Source organism: Strix uralensis, chromosome 1 (genome assembly GCF_047716275.1).
Source record: "Strix uralensis isolate ZFMK-TIS-50842 chromosome 1, bStrUra1, whole genome shotgun sequence".
Lineage (NCBI taxonomy): Eukaryota > Metazoa > Chordata > Aves > Strigiformes > Strigidae > Strix > Strix uralensis.
In genome coordinates, this window is record NC_133972.1 from 83,014,743 (window position 1) to 83,033,076 (window position 18,334).

The window sequence follows — 18,334 nt, forward strand, 5'->3', positions numbered from 1 at the left end:
TGGGGTGAGTAGCGCTTGCAAATGCCCTTTATTGCGGTGGGAGTTTGGGATAATCTAGAAGTTAGACCTTTTAGGTACAAGTGAATTTACATCTACTCATAAGTTGTTTGGGGTTTTTTTAGCTCTGTATGGTGCCTTTTTTGTTTTGGGGTTTTTATCATTCTTTTTGGAGCTCCTCTTGGGAGGATGGACATGTCCCCAGAATAATTTAGACCCATCGAAGTTGCAACAGTATTCCCAAGTTGCTTTATGCAGTAGGTGTTACTTGGATGCTGTAACTGGCTTTACAGCATCCTAAACTGTGAGGTGTGTTTGAGCTTGCATTAAGGTTCTCTGGTTATGGCTCTTCTCACAGAAGTAATGGTTGGAAGGAGGAAACTTTCAGTAGGATTTTAGGAACCCTTCAATACTATGTAAAAGCAAAGGTGAAGCAGACTTAAGGGCCATCTGCAACTTTTTATACAGAAATAGAATAGCAAACAAAAAGTAGATTAACATTTGGTAATCTTTGTCAGGCCTCAGTTAAACCCAGTCTTGAAATAAAGTATAAAGGAATAAAGACCTGCAAATTGCATATTTAGCTGGTTAAGCCTTCTCGAGAGGGCAAGTGATTTCTATTGCACAGTAAATATAATTTTGCAAGGTACACTTGAATAAATTGTTTTTCTGAAGCAGAAAAGGTCAGTCTTGTCTAGAAACTCTGCTTTCTGGGGGCCCGTTGAAAGTATCATGAAAATATATCTGTCATTTCTGAAGGAAGGTCATTGGGAACTGGAGAGGCTTTTACATACTAGTTATTGAATTTTCAGCTTAAGTCAGTGTTCTTTTCACTGTTAATCCTTCATTAAAAGTATTTCTCTCAACACCTAACAGTTACAGCTAATAGAGGTTTGAGTTATGGCTACATAACTAACTCTGGCTGCCTTTTGGCATAGAAAACTTGCGGGTTTTTTCTGTCCTCTCCCAGAGTCATTTGCATGGTGGAAGCGCTAGCTGTGTCAGGCAAGGCATGCTTTCTGGAGGAATCATGATCAGAGGAGTCCCTTTTTCTTAGAAAAGAATAGGACTTATTCAGAGTGAGAGTCTACAGAACACCACATTACTAATGGTCTAATCTTGTGGGTTCCCCCCCCCCCCCCCCCCCCTTATCAGCTATGTATTTTGGTGATCCCAGTGAGCACCATTAAATAAAAAGGACTTCTATCAAATTGGCTCAAGCATCAGGTTTATTTAAAACAAAATGCTTTTTAGATGTTTAATACTACTTGCTGTTTCTAGCACAACTAGGAAAGTGTTCTCAAATAAAGGATATAAAAACTATTTTTGTGGTGTAGAGCTGCTGCTTCTTGTGCTGAACTTCTTCATGCTTCAAAATCCAGAAGACTTATTTTGTACGTCTTTTATTTTGCCTTTGGCTTTAACTCTTCTCCTTAGGTCTCAGACTACATACTAGCACACATCACCTATTCTGTGAGGATAAGCTATTACTTTGGTAGCTGGTTGTAATAGTAGACAGGAAAATGAACATACAGAATAAGGCAGTCATCACTGCTTCGTGTGCCTCATGCTCACTTGCATTGCATCTAACTGCACTTTGTCAGGGATGTTATACCTGCCCTACACACATTCTCTCTGCTCTTCCTTTCCATTTTTCTACAAAGGTACTTTGCTGATGGAGCAGAATACAACAAAAAATATGTTAAGGCAAAAGTAGCCTTCTGTAAATTTCATGAGTGATGTTTAGAAACTGTCTTTGCTGAAATACCAGTGCTAACGTTCCTCCTCATGTTTCAGCCTTAATCTTTCTAAAACAAACTTGAAATTTCTGAAAAAAAAACCCTGAGATCTTGGTGATATGAATGCAGTTTATCAGAGTTTGTGGGCTAACAATGGCAGGAAATGTAAATATGTTCTCTGCTTGGGACTGTCTCCCATTCAGATTGAAAAGGGCCTTTCGCTTGGACGTAGTTCAGGATGATCATGCCAAATCCACATGCATAAGGGTCATCTCTAGTCTAGAAGTACTTCCACCACTTCTTGTGCAGAGCCAGTTTGATAGCTGCAATCAACTTTAAGGCTGGCCAATCTTGGTGTCTCAGCATTGCAGTTCTAGTGTTCAGAGTGATACAATCTGTGGTTTGGATGCATCTGAGTGGTTCGACAAGAGGTCATTTTTTGAGTCTAATCAGGCATGCTGACCACTTAGAGCAGATTACAGGGATGTTCTGTTTCCGTGGAACTAAATACCTTCTGTCAGAGCACAGTCTAAAAGCATGAAGCTAGCTTGCATCCAGTGCTAAGTGAAAGTTAATAAGCTCTGCTGGAGATGCCACATCAATCAAGACTTGATTTTGATCATTCCTGATGACAGTTCTGTTAATTTGAAGCTGGACTGTCTCATCAATTGAAGCAAATGTCCAGTATCTCAAATTTGAAAGTGAAACTCGGCAAGTCTCTGTACCTCACCCCAACATGTCCATTTAGCAAGGGGGAAATAAACCCTGTGATCCTTAGAAGTTGAACTCTGTTATCAAGGATCATAGCTTGAGAAGTTGGAGTCAGACCCTTTTTGGAATAGTTAATTTGGTACCTGTTCTTCTCAAACACAGAAACAGCTTGATTAACACTGCTGAAGGGCTGGTAGTATTGCATTCTGAACATCTGAATTAATACTAGGGTTTAATTGTCCCTTCCTGTCAAGAAATTAGTTTGTGTTTTGGGTTGCTGTGACCAGCTTTTTATTTTTGTTAACTCCTCTGAGGCTGGGTTGCAGTGTATTTAAAAACGTGATCAGTGGCAATTCAAATGTCTGGAACTAATGAAGTGCAGTAGCACTGTAGAACTGTTGGCCACAGGGGTAAGTAACCTTATTTAATCTTAGTGGAGGAGATGTGTGTTCTTCCTTTAATTCTGAGCATCTATGTCAGTAACTTACCTACCTAACAGATTTCATGGATTTGCTTAGGCTAACTTCGTTGTAGCACAATGCAAAGTTTTCACTAGTGTTAGGGTTTCTTTTTTCTCCTGATACATTAGCATTCATGGTGAATGTTCCTTAAAGATGTGTGTATTAGTAACAACTTCCCACCTAAATGCTAAAATTCCCAGCAAATTGATATTGCCTTTGATCATTGACCTATTTGACATAAGCCCTAGCCAGTGTTCTTTGGGTGTGACTGTGAATAAAAATTTCCCTTTCCAGTTTCTTGTGTGACTTCAGACCTTGTCTTTCTGAAATGAACGTTAGCATTGTCTGACAAGCCAGAGGCTCGGTGCCAGTACCTTCACCTTCAAAGAATTCCTCAAGCACTAGTGTAGTTGATCTGTTCATGATACTCAGCAGTTTGTGCAGGTAGTAATCAGCTGTCTCTCAGTGCTATGCCAAAAACTGGAATTGGAGCAGTCTTCCGTGCACATTAATTAGTTCACGTGCTGGTGTACCTGCTGCTGTTGAAGATCTGTAGAAGCAACTCACAAGTGCTGTAGAACTGAGGTATGCCTGAAATCTTTTAACCTTTTCAGAGATGTGTTGAAATCTTGCAGGCTATTTTGCAAATGTACCAAAATTCTTAACTACTTTCCATTATGAAGCATTAATTCTGGGGTTCTACTGAAGTCCCAAATCGTTAATTAACAGTTGCACTCTTACGGACTTTGTTTACTCTGAAAGCAGTCATCCTTGGTTCAGAACACTACAGATCAGGTTTCACATTTCTCAAACAGGACATGCATCTTGGAGTCATCCTCAAAGGTTAGTGTAGTGCGAAGCTAATCTTGCAGAGAGAGTCAGTTAGAAGCTAATCCGAAGCAGCTCTCTCTAATAATAGAGGAAGCCTCAAGAGCTGAAACAAGTCTTTGTGAATGTTACACCCATTCTTCACTGATTTGTGACTGCAGATGAACCAGTCAGAAACCATGGACCATGTAAATCTTTGTTTGCTGGGATTATTGGATTTACAGTAAGCTATTTCTGAAGGTTAGTGGTAAAATACTCATATGAAAGAAGAGTTTAGTGAATCATGGGAATGTACTTCTGACTCTTCTGACTTTGCTGCCTCCAGGAGTGGAAAGGATTTTAAGGATAATGCATCTGAAATCTTGGGAGATGAGGAGACAACGCAAGGCTTTTGATAGGGTGTGTAGTTAGAGATTGATCTTTGCTCTTCCGCTAAATAGCTCAATGCTTCCATTTTCTCTTACTTAAACTGAAGGTGATGCTTTACTTTCTCTGAAGTTTTTTGAAAGGTTTTGACACCCCCCCCCCCCCCCCCAATTATTATTTCCAGAGAATTCTGAATATCTTTTTCCAATTATTAGGAAATCTGTATTTCAGAACTTATTTTTTTTACAATGACTGCTTCTAGGCATTTTGTTCCAATGTTTTTCTCAATTATAGCCCCTAAATATGCTGTTAAAAGAAAATGCGTATAGTTTGGGTATATAAGGAAGATGTCAGTGTTTGTTTAAGAACTAAAGGCACATGCAGTCTGAGGCTGGTCTTAAATGAACAAGTGATCTAAAGGCAGTGTCAGACATTTTTATTCTAGTCAAAAAGAGAGGTCAGGATTGTCGCCTACATCTTGTTCCACATGGAGATCATAAGTAGGTTTATTGAAGGTAGCAAGAGAGGTGTTAAGGTGACTTTAACCTGTATAGTAGCATCATTTGGCAGCGTATCCTCCTCCAACATGTGATGCAGGGCTAGGTCATCACCCTGCATCTGTCTATAGACAAACTTAATTTCCTCTTTGCGTACAAGACTATTCAGTGTTATAGTTTTAGAGGAAGGAGAAAAGGTAGTAGAAATTTAGGTGCTGGCATCCTCACAAAACTGGAATAGCTGGATGGCATGGGCAGTTCAAGGTCCAGACTGGGGAACTAAGAAATACTCTGTAGAGGGCCAACTGTTGAATTAATGGAATTTTTTTAGTAAGAGAGAAGGTAATTTATGTTTGTTTACATGATGATATCTTCATCAGGCAATTTACAATTGTTAATTTTACAAATAATTTCTACTGTGACCAGGTATGGAGGGGTGGTATGTAATTGTGTTATTATGGCTAACATTAGTAGCGATTTCAAGCTTTTAACTACTTCTGGCTTTAGAAATAACATATAGAACTTAGTCAAAGGCATGTGAAGGAGCCCATGTGGGAGTGGGTCTAAGTGTACTTGACATAAGAAATGAGCAAAAAATACCACTGAGGTAAAACTGGGTTTGGGGTAGAAACAAATGCTCATCAATCTATTCAGCTCTTATTTTTCATTTATACTCAAAAAGTAAACTAACTTTGTATTCATACCTCATTGGGTGATATTTTAATCAGTATATTTTTAGAATTTTTATTGGATTTGATTCATATAGGAGAAGGGAGGAGAATAATGGACTAACACTGCCATTTTCAAATAATTTTTAGGTAACTGGAGGCTCCAGTGGAATTGGAAAATGTATTGCTATTGAATGTTACAAGCAAGGTGCTTTCATAACACTGATTGCAAGGGATGAGGTAAGTGCATGTGTATTTTTACTGGCTAAACTCTGTTCACAAAATCTGTATAGGTGGGTAATAATTTTGGAGTTGATAATCAGTGTATATTTTAAGAGGATATTAGGCATTTCAAATTAATGCATTTGAATAGCAGAGGTGGCTGCCTTTTTAAGGAGTATAGCTCAACATGGAATTTGTGATTAGCTTGCCTTAAAACTCTGCCAGTGCTATCACTTCACTAATTAATAGTTAATTATTTCACTGTCTAGATCTGTGGCAGAGGACAAAAGAAGGAAAAATCCTATATCCTTTAAAACTTTAGAATTTCCCTACAGTAAGTGACAACTGGGGGATTAAAGATAATTCTTAAAATTCACAGATTATTCAGCATTATATCATACTTTTTACTAGTGAAACTGTTCATCATGGCAATTTTGGGGGAAAAAGCGTTGCTTTGGGTTTTTTTAACTAAGAGGTATTCAAAATTTAGTTGGAATTACTTGTTTTCATAATGGTTTATTTTATTTATAGAGAAAAAAAAATTATTCAGGAAATTAAAGCACTTAACTTTTTGGGGGGCATCAGTCCCAGCTGTTTTTGATAATTTACTTACACTTGAGAACTTACTTTGCATAACCTGGAATGCAGCCAGAATTAACACAATTTTTCTTGAAAGGAGTATGACAATTTGAATTTACCAAATTTTAGTTTAATTTTTATTATAATTCTGTGACAGTGATTGTTCTTTGGAATGGTTTATGTAATATCATGTAAATATAAAATAGAACAAAATACAGGAGAAAAAATAATACCTACAGTCTTAGGTGCTCTGTGTAGTTGAATGGAACAGAAGCATTAAATCTGTTAGAGAAGTTGTTACTGGCTTTAGAAGATTAAGTGAAAAACAGGTAAGCAAGTTCTGGTAGCTGATGGATTTCATGTTTTCATCATATATATTCATAAATCTATACAATGACAATAATGAAGTGTTATAACTAGTTGAGGATAACTTTTTGTGGGTTTTAGGGAACCTCTTTAAGCCCCATTGAAATACTGAAGACTAATAATTGCTCTCAGAACTGCTTTAGCTGTTCTCCTATCCATTTCAGAACAAGCTGTTGCAGACAAAGAAGGAAATAGAAAAGAATTGTGTTAATGACAAGCAGGTAAGATCACTGCTAACAGCAGCTGTTGTGTGTTTTGTTTAAGGTAGGATTACTGAACTATGTTGTAGTGACTGTCTTTAAAACAGAGCTGTTTGACAAAAATGAGTGAGGACTCAGTATTTGAATTCAAAAATGCCAATCTGTTTACGGAGATTTTCTGAACTCTGCTACATTTGATGCTGCCTAGCTCTAGTGCATTAGCCTGCTTTTCTTAAGAGAAGATTATTGATATCTTCAGCTGTAGGTGTAGTAGGCTTCTTTGGATAGCTGCAATTTACTGTCACTTGATAAGCATTTGTAGTCTTTAAGATGAAGTGGAAGAACCAAATTTTTTTTAAGTCTCTTGCCTTTTGCAATTCTTAAATACAGTGATTGTCTTGGGAAAGAAGTTTAGATACTTGTTGCCAGGTTTAATTCACTATGTCATACTTGTATTCCTTTTCCTGGCCAAGTACTGTAACAGACACACAAGTTAAATTTGTGAAGTTCTGAGACTTCTAAACACTGAAGCTGCTTTGGTGAATAGATAGTATGCATAAAGGCACTGTGTTAGAGCTTGCTGAGGTACTAGATTAAAATAGGTAAGCTTGCTATGTTCAAAATATGCAACTTCAAGACCAAATGCTGGAATTATTTTTTCACAGTATTAATAATCAAGGGGAGAGGGGAAACAGTATTGAGACTGTTAACATCTTTGACTGACTTCTCCTTTCTTGTGTTCCAGAACTCTTTTGTTACTTTCATGGTTACAAATAGCAATTTATTTGTCTGTGGAAAGGGATTTGAAAAGAAGCAATGGAAAAAGCCACATATGTGGTGGCAATAATGTTAGTACTAGCTGATACAAAGTTTTCTTAATACTTCCACTTATAAGACAAGATTCTGTCTTCACTTTCTTATATTTTTGTCAAATGGCTCAAGCGGATCTTTTTTTTTCTTGTGCATGCTGCCTTACTCAGATCAACTTTATTTGAAAAACTAAGCCATTTGAGGTGAGGAGAAACTATATTTTGCCCATTTTTGAAAAATAAATCCTGATAACCATTTTCTTTTAGCTGCCCTAGTAGTTTCCCAAGCTTAGCATTAATCTCTTGTCAAACACTGTGTCAGGATGTTCTTGTTAAAATATGTCCAAGCTTGATAGATGTGGACTTTTTAAAAGAATATTACTTGGTGCATTTTCCTAAGAGTTTCAGTTAAAATCTCTGAAAGTACCTTCAAGGTTGAGCAAGCTCTGTTGCAGACTTAGCAGGATTGCTTTTACAGAAGCAGCTCTAGACTTGCAGCCAGGTTAAGCACAGGCAGTGGGAGTGATAGGCAGGCTGGCTTTTTGGTAGCTATTGTTGGGTTGTAGACAAGGTCACAGGGAAGCCTGCCTGATCTAAATGCAAAGAACAGAACTAGAAAAAGCAGGGAGTCTGGGGCAAAGCTCATGCTGGAGCAGCAGGTCAGAAGCTGGGAAGTGAGGGTAGCTGAGCCAAGAGGAGCTGTACAAAAGGACTGCTGAAAGAGTGTAGAGAAAGGTGTTGTCTGATATACAGACTGTTATATTTACTAGATGTTGAGCTAAGAAGAAAAGATGCTCAGGAAAGATTACTTTTTATGTGAGCATAGGCTGTCACAGTTCAACTCTTGGATATATACATGAAACCAGGTTGTGTTGACAACTAAGGTGTGACATCTACGAACATTTTAGTGTTCAACATTTGCATGCGATTTAGAGTGCTGACAGTGCAGCCTTTATTGGGTATAGGTGTGCAGTGGAACAGAACCCGTGCCCTTAAAGTGTTTTTTGCAATTTTTTTTAATCCCTTTCCTAATACAGAATATTCCCAGTTACTTCACTGGGAGTTGTATTGATCTTTTACTGTGAAAGCTTTATTAATGATCCAGCACCATGCAATATTTAGAACAAAAGGTGAGAAACAGGGCTGGGGATATTAAGACTATTTCTGGCAGCATATTCTGCGTCCTAGGCGTGGATCTATAGTGCACGCTTTGGAGTAAAGGTAATCAGTATATTGTAGCAGAAAAAAGAATATATAATAGAAGCAAAGAGGTGATTTGTATAAAGTGATAGTAGTCAATAAAAGCTATGGTAGTTCTTGAGTGTGTTCACAGTATGAATAACTAATCTGTGCAATCTGATGTATTAACCAACAGCTCCAATTTTGATACAGAACTGTGATTATTTTTTTTTTCAACTTTCTCACTGATCTTTCAAAGACATCCAAATAATCAACATCGTTTTCATTCAACTGCTATTTTGTTCTTAAACTTATGTAAAAGATAAATATTTCCAAAATGTAATAAATGCCCTAAGGGGAGATGCATGCAGACCTGCCAATAACTTGCACCACAAGTTTACTCTGATGTCCAACTATACACAATGCTGGGAGGCAGGAATAGCCAACCTGCTGTGCAGGAATGGCAAGCAGATACTGTTTATGCAGCTAAGAAGTGTTGCAGTCTGACCAGAGGCAGAACTGACAAATGGCTAGCTGCCAAAGCAGTTAGTTACACTGTGGTAAGCCTTTTTTGTGTGTGTGTCCACGTGCTTCATCACAAGTGGTCATGATGATACTTGTTACAAACTGGTGATGACTTTGTTTTATTTCACCTCAAACTGAGTTTAAATAAATTGACCAAAGTAACAGAAAGGATAGAAATAGGAGTAAGAATACAGGACTCTCTCCTTTTATTGTGGTATGAGATTGCTTTGCCTTTCAAGATGATGAATTGCCCCAAAGCTTTGCTGATTGCTCAGCAGAGAGGGTAGCTTATTTGTCAATACCTAGCCAAGCTGGAGTTTGTAGTGATCTTACAGTTTGTAAGCGGTAACCCAAAAGCAGTGCTTCCTTTGGCCAGAAGTTGGTTTGAAGATGCTTCAAAATCTAGATTCTGAGATCATCTTGCCGAAAGTAATCAGTAACTTTCAAGAAAAATGGGGCTTAACTTGTAGCTGTAACAAAACTTAAATATCACTGTCATCTGTTTCTTGTCATCCTGTCTTCCCTGCCTGCCCCCCCCCCCCCCCCCCCCCCCCCCCCCCCCCAGTGCTTATTCTCATTTTTCTGTTAACTTTCAAACTAAAACCCATAATCTTGGGTTTCCAGACAAGGAGTAAACATATACATGTTACTTCACTTTTTAGATGTTTATGACACTGCAACTAGTCAGCTTCTCACAGAATTTTTATTTTAGTTGTGCTTTTGACATGTCGCAATTAAACAGTATGCAACTAAGTTTACTACTATTATTAAAAAAAAAAATTATGAAAAAGTGGGTAGCGTGCATTGTCAGTACTAACACTTGCTTTATAAATTTTGGAAAAGTTTTTTTGCAGTGCTGGTGCTGCAGTTTCAGATCAACACTGCAACCATGCCTTTCTATGACGTGGGAAAGAAAAATTGTTTTTCTTAAAGATGAGCCTAAGCCACACAAATGGTTTGACTTGTGTTTAGCGCTGGTGAAAGTTAAATGTAGCACTGTGGAATTTTGACTGCCTTAGTTAGAATAGTTTTTACTAAACTTTATGTAAATAATTCAAGTCGTAGTGTGTCTTAGTACAGTAAATTAGAAATTATACTTGGCACATGAGTAGCTGCTTTGAAAATCCTGAAGTGCTTATTGTTTCTTAATATAATCTTTATTATACTAGAATGTGTGTGTGTGAGGGGGAGGAGCTTGAAGGGGGCAGGGATTGCTTTCTCCAGTGTGGGAGAAGTGCAAACTGTCCTGTGAAAAAGACTTCTTGTTTTTCTGGAAAAGATATGTCATTGGGTTTTGTTTCATTTTGAAAGGCTCAGAGTCAACAGATGCTGGACTTCCTGTGTTGTAAAAATGTTCTTTCACTTTCCTTTCCTAGGTTGTGCTATGTATTTCTGTTGATGTATCTAAAGACTATGAACAAGTGGAGAACGTTCTAAAACAGGTGAGGAAGTAATTGATTGACCTATGTATCTTAAGCTTATTTGGATGTGATGTATTTCTAATGGAAATAGTTTCTTATAAATGATACTGTGCTATAGGAAGGGGTTTTTTCCTGCTAAAGAACATCTTAACCTCTGTCTCCTCTTCTAGGCTCAGGAGAAGCTGGGGCCAGTTGACATGCTTGTAAACTGTGCAGGAACATCAGTTACAGGAAAATTTGAGGATATTGAAGTGAATTCTTTTGAAGTGAGTGAGCATACTTTTTTCTTTTATTATACGATGATTTCTTTTTCAACCATTCTAATGATTAGATTGCATTCCTATATCTTTGCACACTTTGTATGAATAGTGATACACTTGATTTGTGCTGTCAGAATTAGGTGTGTCTTTAGATTTGCGAGGATTGCCTCTGATTTCTCACCTAACTATTGGTCCATTGATGGGTTGGAACAGTGAATTCTCCCTCTGGAGTCAGTCCTCAAGCCTGCAAAAAAGCCTGGCATGGGTTTTTTTATAGTTTAATGCACTGTGAAAGGCACTGAATTTCACATGGTCTCATTTTTTTTTTCTGGTGAAGATTTTTTTTTTTAATCTTTAATTAAAAATTCGGCTGTTATCAGTGTCCAGTTCTTGAGGTGCACAAATTGTTTGCAGCTTGAGAAGCTGCTGCTCTGATGAAAAGACAAAAAAAAACCCCAAGCCCCTGTATTTTGGTTACTTTATGCCCACAGCTGTCAGGCCCCCAGTCATCTACAGATAACATTGAATCATCGGAAAATAGTAAATAGGCATAATTTTTTATAATAAATTTGAATCATCCATTCTATTGCTTGTATAGGCTATCACTTGTGTTTTAGGTCTTATAGAGAGTGTAATTAAAGACTTCCCCTTGTCCTGCCAAAGAATAAAGTCTCTGAAATGCATAAATACACAGAATTTTTCCTGTTTCCTGTTTTAGAAAGCTCTTTAAACTTTCATTTCAGTATGTTTTCATACATCTGCGTAAATGGATTGCTTCCTGGACACTGTTTAGGTTAGATTTTCCCTCAAATATGCTTCTTTTTTCCTTGAAGGTCATATGGTTCACAGTATTATCAGTATCCTGGATGCTATTAAGACTTGTAAATAGACTGGATTTCAGCTTGAAGAGAGATTTTTAGCTATAAAACGATTTATGAAGCTGTAGAATAGAAAACAATTGTTGTTTCTTTTGCCAGCTGATAGAACTACAAATCTAGTGAACTTCATTGTTAAAGCAGACTGAAATAGGAATTTTGATAAATAATATCACACAGCTGAAGGATTCTGAATCTGTGGCTCAAATACCATATTAATATCGTTTGTACAGAGATTAATGGCAGTCAATTATCTGGGTAGTGTTTACCCAAGTCGAGCAGTAATCGCTACCATGAAGGAACGACGAATGGGAAGGATTGTGTTTGTATCATCTCAGGCTGGGCAATTAGGCCTATTTGGTTATACAGCTTATTCTCCAACAAAGTTTGCTCTTCGAGGATTGGCTGAAGCCCTGCAAATGGAGGTATGTGTGCAATAATTTTAAGTATTTTTGATTCTAAACAAATTTTTTTTTTAAATATCAGCACAGCACACTTTCATTTAAATAGTTCTCTTTTTGTCTTGTGCAGCACTGCTGATATCTGTGCTATGCTGGCCCTTTTTTTGGCAGCAGTACAATCCTATTACTCTGCATGGGGTTGCAGAAACTAAGCTGATTTCAATTGCATAAGAGGGAATAGATTGAATCTGTTCCTAGAACTGAAGATGACCACATGTGCAGACTTTTTAAAAACCTTTAATTTTAACTAAAAGGACTTGGGTTTTAAGACTTTTGAGTAAAAGACTTTTTCAAGTCTCATAAGTGCACAATGCTATTGAAGCATGAGGGGTAGACCAGTGTTTCACAACTTCTTTATGAGGCCATGGTAAGTGGTGTGTGAACCATACGAAACAGTAAAACTTGTAAGCTGGAATTTTAGAATTGTCCAACAAAAAAATTTGTGTTGACAGTGGTTCACCCTCTTAAATTTTGGTGTATATGAGCTTTTTAGAGTGCAACGATCTAAGCTTATGCGTAAGTCAAGACTAAAATCCAAACAAACACTGTTTTCATTATTCAGTGGAACAAGGTTGGTAAGTACATTGTATTAAGACAGGTAAAATTTATTTGAAAATTACTTCCCTTATTCTTCTGTTAAGAATGTATATTTTAGTTGTTAAGCATTTATATATTAAGTGTCTGTGTTTGTTTTTAAACCCTTGCATAGTCCCTGTTGTTACCCTGTTCTGTTCAGTGTAGTTGTATGCCTTGATCAGGATAAGAATGTGGGGTAAAACTGCCTGTTATCGCTTCTGGCCTGCCAAAGAGAACATGACTGCATGGTCTTTCTTCAGACCAGTGACATTTTTGTGAAGATCGAATTATTCAAAACTAAAAATAGGGCGTTTATGGACCTGTGATGTGGTATTTCAGTAAGTGTTTTCAATATAGAATGTTTCATAATACAAATAAAAATGCTTAGTGCTTTACAATATTTTGCTTTATCTTAGCCCTCTGAATATTTTCGTTAAAAGCCTTATTTGTATTGGAGTACAGATTTGCATTGTAGTAGTTTCTGAATAGTAGTGCAGTAAGTGATATAGTTCCATGACACACACGTCACAAATACATAACTAAATGCAATCCTTGACATGAGACTTTCCATTTTTCCTCGCATTTTCTACTTATTTTTTTGTCTCCTTAGCCTTTGACTCCTTGCAAGTTTATACGATGGGTTGAAAAGCCTTGTGACTTAAGTATACCTCTTAAAGATACCAAATTTGAATTCTACATTTTTTGTTGTGTTTTTCTTATATTTGTCCAGCAGTGAAAATATGTTGACATAAACAACAACAAAAACACCATGCTAATAAGCCTCAGTGAAAGTCTTTTTGGCCTCGTGTCTATGAACATCAGGTACTGGTGTTTGGCAATGGTTTAGTCTTTTTTTAAATTGAAATTGGTAAAATTACAGAGCTAAACTACTTTCATATGCCTCCTAAATATCTTAAAACACTTAGATTCATCAAATAGTTTGCATCGAATGCAAAGTTTTTTTAGATATTTTTATTAAAACAACACAACCATTTTTTTTTTTAAAATCTTTGGTTTGCTTTCTCATTTGACAAAGCTGTCAGTCTTGCAAGTGCTGAATGTGAGGGTGACTTAACACTAGAAGCAGTTTGAATTCATGTTTGCTGTATTTCTTTGGTACAAGCAAAGTTAATGAAGTTCTGAGGGATGTGTAAAGGCTGTCAGTATTAAGATAACACTTACTTTTGTAAAATACAGGTAAAACCGTATAATATCTACGTAACAGTGGCCTATCCTCCAGATACAGACACACCTGGCTTTGCAGAAGAAAGTAAAACAAAGGTAAACTGTCCTTCAGTAATACTGTAATGTTTTTAAAGGCTTGCTTCACAGTAAGCAATGCATTTCAGATTTCATTCACTTCCATAGTACTTTGGAAATCAGTGCATAGTAAGATTTTTAAGAAGTACTTTTAAACACTTCAATTTTATCAACTTAACTACTCAGAGTTAAATAGCTTATAGGATAACTTTGTGTAGTATATTGTTCTGTCTTTAAACGGAAGAACTACCTATCTTTAATATCTGAAACACTGCAAAGTCTTTCTGTACAGAATCAAAATATTGTTGTGCAATGGTAGACTGTAAAACCACTATTGTTTTGATATCAAAGCTTAATGAGCCGGAAACAATACTCCTATTTTGTGTCTTTGATAATATACAGTTGTTCTAATAGATGTGACAGATCAAAATAAACCTCAGTTCCTTCAGTGAGGTCTGCAAACTAACTATGCTGTATGAATAGATCTAATGACACAATTCAATAGTGGCTGTTGTCTAGTGTTAAAGTAGGAAGGAATCTCTCTTGCATTGTGTTTGTAGTGCAAATGACAGTATCACTTTTCAGAAGGGTGTCGGCAGTAGGCCTTCTTCATTTGGCTAACCTTAAAAGTGAAAGTTTTGACCTTCAAAAATGTAGTCACCTCTTGTCATTTGACATGTCCCTACACATGAATTATAATTCCAGAAACTACGTTCAGGCCCTATGTTCAGACTGAACTATCAGATAACTAGAGAAAAATGTGTCTTACATTTTAATTTGCCTACGGTGAACTAGAAACCTGATATCTAAGAAGCTCAGCCTTTTCAGGGTGCCCCATCGTGTATAATAGGAAGTTAGGGTTGAATTCCATTTTGTCTTTCACCCTTTGTATGGGAATCAGTAGGGATTGTATAACACAATTCTTACTTCATCATTTCTTGATATAGATATTCTGTATTAAACATGTACATCCACAATTAAACATGCACATATACATCCACATTAAACATGTACATCCACAAACCCATACATCCACATAAAGTGCCAGAATTAGACATCTGCAGATACTTGTATAGTTTGCATATTCTCTGGGATTTTTGTCTTCGTAATAGCCTATTTCAAGGAAATGTAGTCACCAGCAAAATGTGCTGTTCATCTAAGATTTCTCTTTGAAAGAGATTCAGTGAGATTTCTCTTATTTGTGAAAAAGTGTTGTCCTTTAAGCAGACATATGCTTTCTTTTAGCATACGGGAAGTCTTCAGGTGACTTGCTCCTGTCAGGATAGTGTACCTTAAATCTCTGCGATATTGCATTGCTCTGAGAGTTCAGATAATTTATTATTGTTGCATTTATTTAATGCTGCTTAGTTTAAAACATCTGTCTCTGTAGTTTGCGTCTCTTTAGGACTAGACTATTTTTCTCTAATCACTGAATACAGTAAAATAAAATGTCAGGAACTAGGATACAGCTTTCCTGTGTTTAATCATTAAACTTTTTTTTTGTTTTTTTGAGATGACTGCTTTACAAATGACAACCGTGCTTTGGTTGGCTGACTAGCCAGATGAAGTATTTAATGGCTGATTTCTGCTTGCCTTTTTCTCAACATGTCATTAACTTTAACTGTTGCTCCTGAACAGCTGCTAATTTTTTCCTCAAACTTACAGTATTTTAATTACTGCTGACATCCCCATATCTCTTTCAGATTTGCTTGATACTGGCCAGTAGGCTCAAAAGTACAAAGGGTTTATGAGATGGAAATCTGATGATGTAAGCCATATTACTGTAGGAAAGCACGTAAAAGGTGTTTATATGTGATTTCTGCTGGCAAAGACACTGATTCTTCCCCCCTCGCCCCTTAAAATACACATACTAATCTTGGCAGTTAAACTAGTTTCCAGTATTTGACTAGGCTTGAATGCTTCAATTCAATTTTGTTATTAAAATTAACTGGATGAGCCATTACAACAAGTCCACTTGTGACCAAGTACTCTTCTCCCTAATTTAGCGCTGTTTTTTCTTCATCAACAGAACCATCTATGTTAATGCATTGAGCATTTAAATAGCTTGGTGTGCAGTTAGCCTCAACATTGTTTTATTTGTTAAAAGGACAGGTATGACAAACATGCTTTAAATACTTTAAAGAATATTTTTTCCATTTGTTTCTGTAAGAAACAGGGCTTGTTTCGGTTTTTTTGAGAAAGAAATTGTGATTGCTAAAATAACCACCATGATTGCTTTCTTCTAGTGAGGTAAAGTGGCATAAGTGCTCTAAAACATGAAATAAAATGCGGTGATGGATTTTGGTGGATACCAGTGTGTGGAGTTTGAGGAACTTAAAAAAAAAAAAAAAAAGTGGTTTTATAGGATCTTAAAATATTTCAGGCCTATCTATTTCTGGCGAAACGCATAAATGAACTGATACAGGTGTTGAGATATAGCTTAAGCATTTCAATAGCTTCTACTGAAAATAAAGTACTTGGGGGGAAAGAAAACACTTTTTCATAGTGGTTTTTTTATAGTTTATTACTAATAAAGTGCTACTCAAGGAAAAGTTGGCAGTTCCCTTCATAAAATTAGGCTATCATTTCTGAAGGTGCTTTTACCTTTAAGTGGATGTTTTAGGTGACAGTATGATACCACTTCCTAACAGTGATGTCATCCATGACAAAAGACTCAAAACCAAAATTTGACCTTCATATTTTTCTCTTCTGTGTGTTGTTAGTCAAACTTATATTGGTGTTTTTCTACTAAAGCCCTTAGAGACGAAGCTAATTTCTGAAACCTCATCTGTTTGCCAAGCAGAACAAGTCGCCAGAGTTATAGTAAAAGATGCCATAGTAAGTAAATTATTTTTCTAAAGTACGTTCTTTGTTGGAGAGTCTAGGATCACGTGTAATGCTTGTTTAAGACTGTAAGACAGTGGCTAAGCTAAATGCAAAATTACACAAAACAGTACTCTTTGCTGGTAAGTTTGAACAGGAAATATTTTCTTTATTTTTCTATTGCCACTGTGCCCACAAATGATTTTATGCAATCTCTTGGAACTAAAAAGTATCTCAAGTTGTACATTAGACAGAACAAAATGATGCATCCGTATGATGCAATGTCTCAAAGGCAAATTATGACTGACTTTAAATCACTAAATTCTATTGACTTTTTATGTATCAAATACCACTTGTCTAACCTCAAAAGCTTGTTGGACTGTCTTATTTTTCTTGAAGATGAGTTCATATAAAAATAATTTTACAATAAATGAAGGCAGTCTAGCCTTTTTTGCTTTTAATGTCTTTTAAGTATGTGATTTATGAATGATTCAAATACATAAAATGCTGCTCTTAGTGGTTAAGGTGTATTGCCTTTCTGAGGATTTTTTTTTAAATGTTCTGTGCTATGGAATGCTTGCATGCTTAGTAAAGCACCTCAGAAGAGAAACAAACAGGAAATTTCATGTTCATAAAGCACAGTGGCTGAATCCTAAAATCTTAATTATTTTGCAGTTTCAAATACTCTTGATCTTCAATATGATTTATATCTACAGGAGGTGTTCAGTTGTGAAGTTTTTACAATATTTTCACAAATACAACTCATAAACACAAAATGATGGGGTGGTGAATTTTAAAAGCAAGTGCTACCTCACATATTATTCTGCTGTGGTGCTTAAGGAAAACTAATCTCTCTAATCTTAAGCATCCATCTGGTATTTCTAGACCATGCTTTCCAGCACTTTGGATGATCTGTTAGTTCAGACATGGTCTTTATGCACTTAAGCCATCAGCTGAGAGACTAAAAGAAATCAAAAGGTAGCTCTGTACCGTAGGAACTCGCAGTCCTCTCGGGTGTGCATTGGTAAATAACCAAATCTTATATCCTCTACTATTTTGCGTAGATTCACTCCTAACCCTGATTCAGGAACACCACCCTGTCCTTTCGCTTCTGCATTCCATAGATTTAGTCCTGTAGTGTTTCAGAAAGCCTGGTTTCCACCATAAAGTCTGCTGGAAACAAGTGGGAGAAAAGCCTAGGAGTCAGAGCTACAGAGTTGTAGTTTTTCTTATGAGTAGTCAAAAACGAACTAAACAACTTTTTCCTGGTGTCTGTCCCCCTTCTTCTGCCAGCAGGATTCCTTAGCACACTGTGTATCTCGGGGTTTTGAGGAGGGCAAGTTAAAAATCCCTGATGTAGATGAAGGAGGACCTGTTAGCTAGCATTTGAAGTACACCCCCCTGCCAAATCTCATGTGATAACACTGATTTTTAACAAAAGGCAAGCAGTATTTTGTTGGTGATCTGACAGAGCTAGGGTGTAATTCTATCCCTGAAATATATTTACAGAT

At 36.6% G+C, this 18,334-nt stretch overlaps 1 protein-coding gene across 3 annotated transcripts in view; it reads left to right on the forward strand.

Annotated features, from left to right (window-relative positions):
- The window catches only part of KDSR (3-ketodihydrosphingosine reductase), a 28,612-nt gene that overhangs the window by 1,629 nt on the left and 8,649 nt on the right, over positions 1–18,334 (forward strand). For 2 of the 3 annotated variants that reach the window (XR_012629502.1, XM_074873461.1), the window contains exons 2-8: positions 5,418–5,507; positions 6,599–6,655; positions 10,524–10,589; positions 10,739–10,834; positions 11,937–12,128; positions 13,938–14,021; positions 16,755–16,838. Coding sequence is in view for 2 of the 3 variants with exons in the window: in XM_074873461.1 (XP_074729562.1) it covers positions 5,418–5,507; positions 6,599–6,655; positions 10,524–10,589; positions 10,739–10,834; positions 11,937–12,128; positions 13,938–14,021; positions 16,755–16,838 (669 nt within the window). In the remaining variant the exon portion in view is untranslated. The remainder of the gene's footprint in view (positions 1–5,417; positions 5,508–6,598; positions 6,656–10,523; positions 10,590–10,738; positions 10,835–11,936; positions 12,129–13,937; positions 14,022–16,754; positions 16,839–18,334) is intronic. The other variant, XM_074873470.1, reaches the window with a different exon arrangement.